Raw genomic sequence first — 12,460 nt, forward strand, 5'->3', positions numbered from 1 at the left:
AAAAAATTCCCATAATATAAACAAAACTCTAATTAATCAAGACAGACCATCCAATAAACAGACTTCCCCTTGGACGTGTTATAAGCTCAGAAAACATACTACTGACTTTTTTTTTTTTTCAACAGGATTCATTTAAGTGGTCTGTCCAAGAGATCACAAGGGGGCCACCAATATGATGGTCAGAAAAACAACTTTTGTAACACTTAAGGGATACAATATCCTTCCTCGTGTGAAGTTTGTTTCTTCTTTTATTATATTATTCCCCAGCAATGAGAACTAAGTGTACATTGTGTGACGGTCTGTTGTTTGAGGTCTTCTAGTCTTTTACAGTCTTTTCTTCTTTATGTAATAGTAGAAATATCTTTTCTAAATAAGAGCAGTTGTTTACCAAACTTGGATGAGCATAACCTGAAATGAAAAAACTTGTTATGTTATTAAGGAAGGTTTTTTATGTAGACTATACAGATGACATGTAATAAGCAGTCTGAAACATAATGTCTGGCAGCCCGTGGAATGAAATGTAGCACAAAATATTAAAAAGTTCAGAAGAGCATTATTAGTTTGGGAGAACTAATTTTTTTTCATTGCATTTTGGACAAATCCACATACATCCAAGCCCCATTAGGATAACTAGCCCAATTTATTTTTCAGCAATGAACCTCTAAATAGTAACTTTACCATTTAGATCACATAGAAGAATGATGAATGATCAAGTTCTGTGCATGTGGCACCAACAGGTGCAACTTCCCTTGGCTTCACAACCATAATGTTTCTCTAGAATTTTTAATGGATGTCATGGCTCATATGCCAAACTAGTGTTTGTGACATGAGAACAATTACCTGTGTACAACCAAAAAGTTTTAGCACTTCCAGTGCTGAGCAGCTATCAACGATCAATCCCACTGCTTCATTGGTCAACTTACGGCAGAAGGACAGGTCCAGTCTTTGCAGCTTTCTTGAACATCTGGCAAGTGATATAGCTGTGTGGTGGCCAACCTGTGAAAATCCAGTATAATTGATGAAAGCAGCTAAGAATACTTTCAAAATGCAAACTGGATAGAGCCATAACACAGAATGTGACAATCCAGACAGGGGGACGGGGAACTGTTGGCCTCAAAGCCTAGCCCTAAGGCCATTCCACACACAAAACAAGCCCAGGTTTTAAGCCCCATCGTAGCTAGTAGATTCATCAAGAAGCCATTCAGAAATCAGAAATAGACTAAATAAAGATACAATCGCACAATGTCACTCAGGAAAGGACAGAGAAGAGTTCACATTGTCTTGATTCTTGAGATTTCAGGAGAAAAATACACGAGCCTAAAATTTAAGCACTTTTAGCCATAAAAATGAAAACATGAAAACCAAGATGACAGAAATTCAAGTTTTTTTTTTTTTTTTTGAGTAAATTACACTCCCCTCCCCTGAACTATGGCTTAATATCAAGTTCCCCCCACGTACTTTCATATATACCACTCCCCTCCCCTCTAGTTTGAAGATTCTATCAATTGTCCCATAAGTGACTGACAGTGTTAAATTGGTCTGTAAAAAGACTAATTTACCCTTCTAGCTATATTCTCTTCCTTCTTTCTCTTTTCTTCATCAGAATCCCCATTTCTCTGAAACAACTCACTTTTGGAAGAAAGCTCGCACCTTGCGCTCAAGCAGGCTTCCTCTACTTCGCATTCTCGCCAGAGAAATCTCCCCCAACAGCTCTCATTTGACAATATTTCTCTCTAGAAGCTTATACGTCAAATTTATTAGTGAAACAATAAAAGAAAACTTAGAAAAAGACATGTTTTGCACATGGAAGCCAGTGATATAAGACCAAGTAAGAGAATTCAGAATCTGCACCAGCCACACACACACACAGAGCGAGAGAGAGAGAGATTATAATTATCAAAGACATCCCTGATATCCCGCAACATATTTGCTTCTTCTTCTTCTTCTTCTACTCTTAAGGCTGTTATTGTTTTCAGAATTTCAAGTTCTGAGCAAAGCAATTAGTTCTAAAGGTCAACTCCTGACAAGGAGAATGGGGAAAATAGCAGAACCAACGACAAGGGTGGGGGTGACTGCTGCAACTACTATATGTTTGCTTCTTATGCCTCTGATATACACTATATCCTTCTCTCAACTCGATTTCTGTAATTAACTCATCCTTTCTTGTTTAAACCAGTTCGTTCAATAACTAAAAGCTCTTAATCACTGGAGGAGTTCAGAGTTGCCCTTCCATTCGACAACTTCAGGGGGAAAAAAAAACATAGAAGGGGTATGATACCAGACGCAGTGAATAGACGGCGCCGAGAGCTATACATAGAGGGCACAAAAACACGGCGACAAAACCTATGCAGAGAACATCAGGTATGTGCAGTTAGGGCTGCGGATCAGAGCAATCAAGAGTGAAGCTATGATGATGGGAGCAGATCCAGATCGTGATGAAGACGGGGCAACGACAATGGCGACTCAAGATTTCAGTCAAAACATTGTCAACGGCAGAAAGTGGTGAGCGGAGATGAAGAAGGGACTAAAGGGTTAGTATGTTTAGACTTTTTAGGGGTTAGAAAGGGTAATTTTGGAAGAAAATTACCTGATTGAGTGATGATGTCATCACTTAACAGGGATATTTGACAGAAGGGGTACGTCTGATAGAATCTTCAAACTAGAGGGGAGGGGAGTGGTATATATGAAAGTACATGGGGGGAACTTGATATTAAGCCATAGTTTAGGGGACGGGAGTGTAATTTACTCTCTTTTTTTTTAGGGGGGGTGGGGTGGGGATGAGGAAAAAAGATTGAAATAGATAGGAGCTATCGAATGTCGGGCATATGAGGGCATATATGTCTATATGCCAATACAATGGAAGTGCGGACATCGTCAGTCTGAGAGATTCCAATCTCACAGTTGATAACTCACTAGCACTATGTCCACACTTTTTTTTTTTTTTCCAAAGTCATTATCTAGGGGATTATCCCAAAATTATGCAAATCTTGATGAATGCAATTTTCCTTGAATACAGACCAGCCACAAGTTCTTCAGACAATAGAGTTGCAAGTTAATGTGGTACCTTATTAACATTATTCAACCAAAGTTCTGTCAAGGATTCTCCAGAGGCTTCCAAGAATGCAGCAATTGCTTCATCACTAGCATTTGCAGAAGTTCCTAAAGTTAGTCCACTGAAGAGAAGAATGAGAACAAGAGCAATAATAATAAAAGTAAATTGTTTTTATGGTCACATAAACAGAAGCTTCTCTACACAGGCCACCATTTTCAAGCCATGTAGATGACTCATCTTGTCAATTTGAATGTTTGACAGATGGAGCACATGTAAATTTCATAGCTTATCTCAAACATACGGCCCACTATCTAACAGATTTTCTCCTTTATAGTCAGTAGAGGGCCACTAATTTGGCAATTCTAACCATTTGATAGATGATGGGGAACCATGAGGATGGCTATCAGCCCCATCCACAGGGACAAACCCCTTTTTTTTTTTCTTTTTTTTTTTTTTTTTTTTTTGGGGGTGGGGGGGGGTGGGGGGCATGTTGCGTGAAGGAGCAAACTGGCACTATAAAAAAGGGGGGCACTGGCATACCCATTGCACAAGGCTTGCACCACTACATGGTCTAGGGAGGGTCATAATGTATGCTGCCTTACCCCCGTTTCACAGAGAGGTTGTTTCCCAACTCGAACCTGTGACCACTAGGTTGCAATGGAAGAACCTTAGCATTGTGCCTAAGTCCGCCCTCTAAGCTGGCACTACCAAGGAAGTAACAAATGTGCCAACACCTAAATGGCATAAATTGCCCCAAAAATTTAAAGGGAGGAAAGAAACAAAGGTCTTCAAATCCCATTGAAACATGAGAGCAATGGAAAAGGAAAGCAGAAACAAAGAATAACAAGAAGCTTCTGTAACCAAAAAACCGTAGTCTTTACTCCTTTAGGTCCATAAATCCGGTGCAACTCATGCTTTTGCAAGGTTCCAAGAGGAGGAGGGGAGGGGTGGGGGGGGAACGGAGTCGGTCCTAACATTCTGCACTTTGGCATGAAGTGGACCCCTTTAGACTCGAACCTGTGTCTTTCAGCAGGCATCTCGAGTTCATAACATTGGACCACATGACGGCCTGTTTAAGGACCAAAATGGCAGGAACAAAGATATTCCAATACAGTTTGAAATCTCCTAAAAGACAACTTTCCTATTTCTTGTTGACCTCTATTATAGACAGCTTTCCTATTTCTTGATACAAAAGTAAGAACCACATCGGACCCATAGAAATCCCAACAAAATGGCGGACAGGAAAGGGAAAAGGAATATTTATTAGATGGTGGATAGTCGATTATTGAAGAGGGAGAAGTCTAAGATGGGACCTCAGAGTTACAGGGGAGAGAGAGAATCACGAACCACAAACTCACATGAGCAACCCAATATCACTTTGTATTTTCAATGTATTTCCATCATTGGATTACAATGTATAAATAGACAGAAATCGAAAGTCCTGCTTGAAATGTAAAACTGAAACTAACTTTGTAATCAAACTACGTCTTCCTAATCCAACTCTAAAACTAAAATAGAGTTCAAAATTAACTAGCCTATTCCTACGTATCCTACCCAAAGCAAATAAAAGACATAAAGATTAACTAAACTACTTGTTGGACCAAAAACCCAGGTTGGACTGCATCTGGGTTTGGGTTTCCAAACCCGGTCATACTTGTCCAACCAGTCAAGTGCCCATGCATCATTAGAGATGACATGTCCAGACAGCCCTATGGAGATTATGTCATTCCCCAGCACATTGATTAATATCTGTTCCTTTATATCCAAACAAAGGAAAAAGGGAGTGTGTGAACTCTATAAGAAATCTTCCATAATTGCAATTTTTACAAAAATCTAGAGGAATAAGAAGTTCTACCACACAGTCAACTCTATGGGCACATACCAGGTTAATATTTATGAGAGTGACATCAATACAGAAAAACGTGCTACTGCATTCATAACTGGAACCCGGAGCTTAATAACTAGATGCATAAGCAAAACCAACCTGAATGCATTGCGACATAGATTGAGTGTATGAATTGAATGACAACCATTGGCAAGGTATCCTATAGCACAATCAGTCAATTTGCACAAGTTACCAAGATCAAGAGAACATAGTCCGGAACAATTCTCTGCAATGACTTTTAATGAAGTATCAGTCAGTTCCCTGCATCCAATGAAAGATATCCAGTGTCAATGAATGATAACTTGATTAACTAGTATGGTACGCATAAAAATAAGAGAATTTCATGAAATGACTCAACACTAGTAAGCTCCTATATGATGTAAATGGATATGCAATCTGTTCATTCCTTCCTCAAAATACAGCGTGTTACACCATTGACGGTAGCAGTTCTTCACTAATGTAGAGTAGAAAACTAAAAATGCTCCCATCAAGCTTGCTTAAAATAAAAGAATAAAAAAATTCAGTTATTTTATGGTAGTAAGGGCATTCTGGTAATTTTCATTTTTTTATTTTATTGAGTGCCATATTTGATGGCAGTCAATTGTAGCATTACAATTTTCAATTCCCGTGATATTCGTAATCTAAGTTTTCATACTTATTTGGAACCCAAAGTTAAATATAAGGATTTTTTCCATCACTTTTCTATATACTAATTTTCTAGTAGTCTAAACTTGTCCTTTTGCATCCTCTAGATGTCAGTTAACAGGTTATTCAGTCCATAGTTAGCAAAAAAGGGAACGGCAAAAAACGGAAACGGACGATAAGGGTTTTAAACAGTGAAAATTCCGAACAATATGGTCAAATAAAAGGTTTACAAAAAAAAAAAAAAGAACAGTAAAAAACGAAAAACGGATGGTAAGGGTTTTAAACGTGTAGATTTCAAACAAACGAAACCAAAAAAAGGTTAGTATACTCATATAAATTAAAGAATTATTACATGAATACCTGCATCTAATGTTCAAAACAATTACAATATCCAACATTAATGCATATATATCTCACGTCTGATTACAAGTTCTAATACATATCAATGAATATCATCAAACACCAATTTTAAATTCATACACCATACATGTCCAAAGTCTTATTGAGCAATGTGGCTTGGCTATGATGTTGTTCATTGTTGTCAACATAGTCAACACACTCTTAGAGTGATGTATGTTTTGGAGTTGGGGTCATCACTTAAGAAAAACTTTTCCAACAAATGCATCAGTTTGTAACTCAATTTCAGGGTCTCTGCATTGAATTTTAGTTGAAGGCGATATCATGAGAATTATAGGCCATGGAGTTAGCTTCAAATTGGAGAAAGAATCAGGTTGATCGGAGTTCGGGAGAGAGTGATATGGTCAATTAAGTAGACATTATGTTTAACAAGTCGTCCTTAAAAAATGCCAAAAAAAGGGCAACGTGTTTAGAACGGGAATGCTGGCTGCTTGTCTTTTTTTCCCTTAAAGATAGAGCAAAAAGTGTTTTAAACGGGAAAAAAAACCGGAAACACATTTAAAACGGAAGTCTTTGCTAACAGTGATTCAGTCAGCCTTTTCAACAACACCATTATCAGAATGCAAGGTAATTGGAAGAGAGGGTAATAGCCGATCAAAAATGGATGACATACAAGAATACATTGAGTGTATGATTTGCAAATTCTATTATACATAGTGGGTCAGGTTTTCCTCCTCTGGATCAGCTGATCCTTCATTTGAATTGTCTAATATATACAGGTCCACATCAGTATCCCCCAGAAGTGTGCCAACATTTATGTTCAAATCCTCACATGCACCTCAACCACCCAGCCACCCACCCCCCCCCACACACACACATATCTATATATATATATAGAGAGAGAGAGAGAGGTCTGACAACCCCTACTACGTATCCAGTATATTCCACTTTAGAGGGTGTGGGTTCAGATTCACAGTCTGGAGACCTTCCTAGAAGCATATATTAAGGGTTCAAAGTGCACAATGTCATAACCAAAACATGAGTAGAACAAATCAATGGGCTTACCTACAACCAGAAAAAGCAAGCTTCTTCATGTTTGGACCATGTACGGCAACAAGCCCACTGACAAAATCATCACAAACATTACGAACACATGCAACCGACAATACTTCCAAGTGTGCTAGCTTCTTCAATGCAGGGAGAATCATCATTGCATCTACATTTTGGCAATCATCTATATATAATTCCCTCAGTACTGATCCCAGAGAATTAGCCAGAATGTTTATACCATCTAAGGTGAGAAAGGAACACTGCTCCAAATTTATAGACCTTAGCGCAGGCGCTGAAGAAACAAGTGCTTTAAGTCCAACATCCGAAAGACGGCATGCACCCTTCAAGGATATGGTTGCTAAAGCAGGCAAACTATTAGGCGATTGAGCTAATGTAGCACGCAATATATAATTCGGCAAACAACGCCCACATAGGTCAAGTTGCAGCACCTGATTTCATGAAAAAATTAAGCACAATCAGAAAAGTAGAGTCACAGGAGAGAAAAAAAAAATGAAAATTCAACTCAATTAGAAAAGAAAAATGTAGACACGAAAGAATAGACTAACTCACATATGTCACAATCCATCCGTATGACAAGAACAAGTCGTGAGTCCTTAGAACTCTTTCTCCATAATGTCTTTTTCTTTTATAGGTTTTCTCAATAATATATTTTCCTTCTTTAGTAGTGTCCTTTGATATTCATTACAAAACGCAGACTAAACCCTTTCTTCAGAAAAGGCACTTGACCATTTCACAGGAAGGTCCAATACTGTATGGAATGGCGGGCCTACTGAAAAGCAGGATCTCCACATATAGTGCAATCCCTAGTTCTCTCTCCTGATTCATAAGCCCTAGTTCTCTCTCCTGATTCATAAGCTAATTCACCAGTGAGCAATTTACTAACAAAAATCCACTAGTGACCAAGTTACTAACATCCTCAACACCCACAACTACCAAGTACCTCTCCACTAATAACACATGGAAAAATTACTAATTCACTGAGTGAATTACTTCACTAGTCTAGCCCATTTCTTGCTCCAAATTCACCACAAAAATATACTCATGAACTTCACCTCTACATTTGCCCAGGAAATTGGGAAGGGTCACCAGAGCATGTATAGTTAATTAAGAAGAAATATGATTGGAGAATAGAATACACTATGACACATACTTTTGCACCCCCAAAACCCACAGTTCATCCAGGATGTGCATACTTCCTTACAACCACTCATACTGAATCAATCCCATATCCAAGTGTAACAAACAAGATAGACCAACCATCCTACAAGAGTTGTCGCAAAAGCAATTCTGTTTTTAACAAAACTGAAGCGCAGCCTAACCAGTACCCCATTCAATTACAGATCCAGAGTAGAAGTACAAAACAAATAGAAACTAGCATCATGTATAGAATCAAGGACATTATCTAGTCATTCTTGGATAAAGCAGAACTCAAATAAAAAAGGAAGTCATTAAACAAGAGAACTCACCCTAAGGTTTTCTGTTTTACACCCTACAAGCACTGTGCTGAGATCCTCCTCAGTTATGGCTGAACAATCCGTTACACGTATCTCTGTTGGAGACCCACTAACAAGGAGTTCCAAATAATGGGCATTCATTTTTCGAGAATCACAGATCAGCCGACTGAGTTTGTGCTTCAATACATCGGGGACAAGCTCAAGTGAGACAATCGCATCAGAATTCTTAGCAAGAACGCTTAGGCAAAGGTCTTGCAGTGAAGGAACCAAGGTCAATGAATGGTTGTGAGACTGATCCTTCGAGGGTATCCATTCAATTACCGGTACAAGTTTGGTTAAACCCGAAGAGGAATTTCCACGTTGAGTTTTCAGCTGCTTCATTTTTCGGTCCTTAATAATCTTCATAGCAGTAGAAAAGGGGCCAGGCCAATCTTCGGGTTCCTGAAAAGTTTCCACTGGTGGCGTTGGCCTCTCTGGCACATTGGGCAAAGCGACGTTCTCCTCTTCGGGCCTAAAATGTGCAAATCGGGAAGCATTTTCTCGGGCTACACGGCGGAACCTTTCACTCCTGCCGGATCGGCTCTCCCTTCCATACCTCACTCGCATCTTTATATGATCCTTCCTGATGTTCTTTTTTTCCTCATCCGTTACAATTATCTTCACCTGGCTAAGGCCTGAAACAGCATCCTTCATCAAACGCTCTGTCACAGGGAATAAGTCCAGCTCCACTGGAGTGTCCTTAATCAATATCCCCTTCCCTTTTTCTGCTCTGCTGTATTTTTTGCCACCATTAGAGTGACTACTTTCACCATCAATTGGGTCTGCCTCCAAATTCGCCACATGAACACCCTCTTCACTTTGGTCGGACAATCTTTCCTGATTTTCTCCATCTGTTTCCTCTCCCTCTCTTTGATTATGGAAAAAATGAATACCATCATTTTTAATTCTGTTAGAATCAAAATCGTTACCTTCAATTTTCCTCCTGACAATTCTTGCTCCTGACCTCAAATTCAAGAACCCACTGTCGTTCCCATCTTCCGCCACTATGTCCAGGGCAGGCGAGTTAAGGTCAATATCCAATTTTCTCTTCCCGTTCTCCAGGTTCGACGCCATTATCCTTCCACTAGCACCAGAACTTCCTAGACCTGATTTTCTGGAACCCACGTCCATAATTCCTTCCTCTTCGGAACCCATGTCGTTAATCTCTTCCTCTTTTTCATCCCCACTGGAACACAAATCCACCAGCTCAGTTCTCCTCGTCGTCATCGCAGTTCCATCAATTCCCGCAAACCCTTCTCCAGGATCCACCCTCTCAACAGAATCAGGAAGACTCAGTCTCCGCCTTTTGGAATCCAAAACCCTAGAATCATCTACCTCCTCAGTCTTTCCCTTATCAGAGTCAGAATCAGAATCCCTCTTTACTGGCAAGTCCCTGCCATTTTCCTCGGAGCTAGTCTTCTTTCCGCGTCGTCGACTAGCTTTAACAGAAGTATTGACGATATCATTATAAGGGAGCCTCGAAATTGAAGCAAGTCGAGAACTCCGCCTCAGAGGAATTTTTGAATCAACAGAATCTGGTTTTTGATCGGGAGACGGAAAGGGAGAATCGGAGTTCATCGTAGAATGAGAAGGTTCGTGGTTCTTGGTAGGAGTCGAAGGTTGAATTTCGATGATTCGACTCCTTAGGGTTTTAACAAGAGGAGAATTCTTAGGGGTTACCTTTGGAAGCGTCATGGAACAAGATTTAATTACATACTAGTCAGAATGGCATGGAATGAGCGCAGTAGCGACTATTTTAGAAGGAAAACGGCGCGGGAAAACGACGGATTCTTTAGAGTTGAAGCGGCGGAGAGACAGAGACCTCCCCGGAATACTCTCTCTCTCTCTTTCTTTCTCTCACTATCAGTTTCGCTCTCCCTGTCTCTCCTTCAAAAGTTTACTCCCGACACTTGTGGGCCATGCTTTACACTTTCCCGCGCAAAATGAACGCGGTGGAAGGATATGATAGTGTTAACAGGCGTCAGCCTCTATGCTTCTCTTCCACTCTACCGAGCAAATCTGGGTCATAATTGTCTTAAAATCTGATTTGTTTCTGAAGGGGTTTCCTAAAAACCAGCGTGGTCTCTACCAAGGGTGTTAATTGGTTCTGGTTCTGGTTCTGGTTCTGGTTCTGATTCGGTTTAAATGGTGTAAAATGGTTCGGTTCATATTTATTTGATTAAAATCATAACCGCACCTTTTACTAAACGGTTCCATTTTCTGAAACCGTGACTATTTAGTAAACGGTTTTGATTTCTACGGTTTCTAAACGGTGTCGGTTTCACGATTTTAAATGGTTTCAATTTCGGTTTATTCCATACGGTTTGTAAAACAGTTCACAATCGATTTGTTATAACTTCCAACCATCTCTAAACTGAATATCATAAGTTTATCCAAAAATAATTGGCAACCACAAATAAAAGATTCTATACTGATGATGGTATGTCTTAATTTGATAATCTAGTATTATTTCTTTGCATGGTCATTCTCAAACATATAGAACTAATATCATACAACATCCAAATCCAGTCTTCTACAACATAGAATTAAAATGACAAGTGGTTCAACCAAAACACCCCATCAATGATAACATAATAACATAGTAACATATACGTATTACAACTTCATGATCTAAAGCCTAAACTTAAACTGAATTACAATAAATCATACCAAAGCATGATAGACACTTAATTTAATTGTTAATTGTTATAAAGATTACTGCACTTGCTTTATTTAATTGTTATACGGATTAATCAGATTGGTTTAAACAGTTTCAATTCGGTTTGAAACCAACGGGTTTAGCGGTTAAAACTGACCCGACCCGTTTAACTAATCGGTTTGAAACTTGAAACCATAACCACACCATTTACTAAACGATTTTATGGTTTCGGTGTCAATGGATCTATTTGATTTCGGTAAATGGTTTCGGCTGCAAATTCACATCCTTAGTCTCTACATCAATCTGAAATCAATGAGAACATTAACAGAAGAATCAGGGAGCCATGTTGCCTTTTAACCTAAAGAACAAGATGTATTTTTTCATGTGGATGTAATAAGGGTTGAACCCCAATATTTCACCCCCTATTGATGCTTTTATTAGTGCTTTTATTGGCTCACGCACTGATACACTGCCAATAGGAGTAAAATTGTTTGTTCCAGCCTGTCCTGTTCCTTCTCTCCAAGGAAAATAATATTTCCTTTGAGAACAAAATTATATATGCTCATAGTGGGGACTGGGGACCATAGTTAGCAAATTCGGATTCTGGAATTATTCGGGTGGAGAATTATTCGAAATAATTCGATTGGTTAATTTAAGGATTCGGTCAAAAAAGCGGACAAAATAAAAATCGGATTCGGATTCGGATTCGAGAATTATTGGATTAAAAAAATAAAAGTCGGGCAAAAAATTCGGATATTATTTTTATAGTTTATTGTATATTTTTTATTTATCAAGTTATTAACTTGATTTGTATACTTAGAAAGAGCAAATTACTTTATACAATAAAATAAAAAACTATGAAAAAAATATCATTGAGCGATGGAAGAAATGGTTATTGTAATCCAATTTCTACTCATGAAATAGATTAGGCCCCAAAACAGTGAAAGCAAGATTACAACTACAATAAAACAAATAAATAAATTGACCACAAAAAATTTTCACTATCCTTTTGCTTGGGTTCACAAGACCCATATTGTACTAAGACACACTAATTTTTCACAATTAAAGCAACAATATAAAAGAAGATTGATCGATACAGTGATATGAATCTGTCTTGGTCTCCCAGAGCCTCAAATTATCCATCAAGGTTTGATATCTCTCCTATCTTGGGATGAATTGATGAAGTCGTGAGAAAGAAATGAAACAAAAAGTAGATTCGTACGATTGTTACAGAAGAATTAGGTGGAGAAAAAAGATGGGAAGAAGGAGGAAATTTGGGGGAGAAGAAGACGGAAAAA

At 38.7% G+C, this 12,460-nt stretch overlaps 1 protein-coding gene across 1 annotated transcript in view; it reads right to left on the reverse strand.

The window, feature by feature from the left end:
- The window catches only part of LOC122059582, an 11,673-nt gene extending 1,292 nt beyond the window's left edge, over positions 1-10,381 (reverse strand). The window contains exons 1-5 of the mRNA XM_042622454.1: positions 8,477-10,381; positions 7,005-7,438; positions 5,037-5,198; positions 3,065-3,140; positions 841-996 (exon numbers count right to left, since the gene is read on the reverse strand). Coding sequence (XP_042478388.1) covers positions 841-996; positions 3,065-3,140; positions 5,037-5,198; positions 7,005-7,438; positions 8,477-10,198 — 2,550 coding nt within the window. The 5' untranslated portion in view covers positions 10,199-10,381. The remainder of the gene's footprint in view (positions 1-840; positions 997-3,064; positions 3,141-5,036; positions 5,199-7,004; positions 7,439-8,476) is intronic.
- Positions 10,382-12,460: the final 2,079 nt, after the last annotated feature.

The sequence above is a fragment of the Macadamia integrifolia genome, chromosome 13, assembly GCF_013358625.1.
Source record: "Macadamia integrifolia cultivar HAES 741 chromosome 13, SCU_Mint_v3, whole genome shotgun sequence".
Lineage (NCBI taxonomy): Eukaryota > Viridiplantae > Streptophyta > Magnoliopsida > Proteales > Proteaceae > Macadamia > Macadamia integrifolia.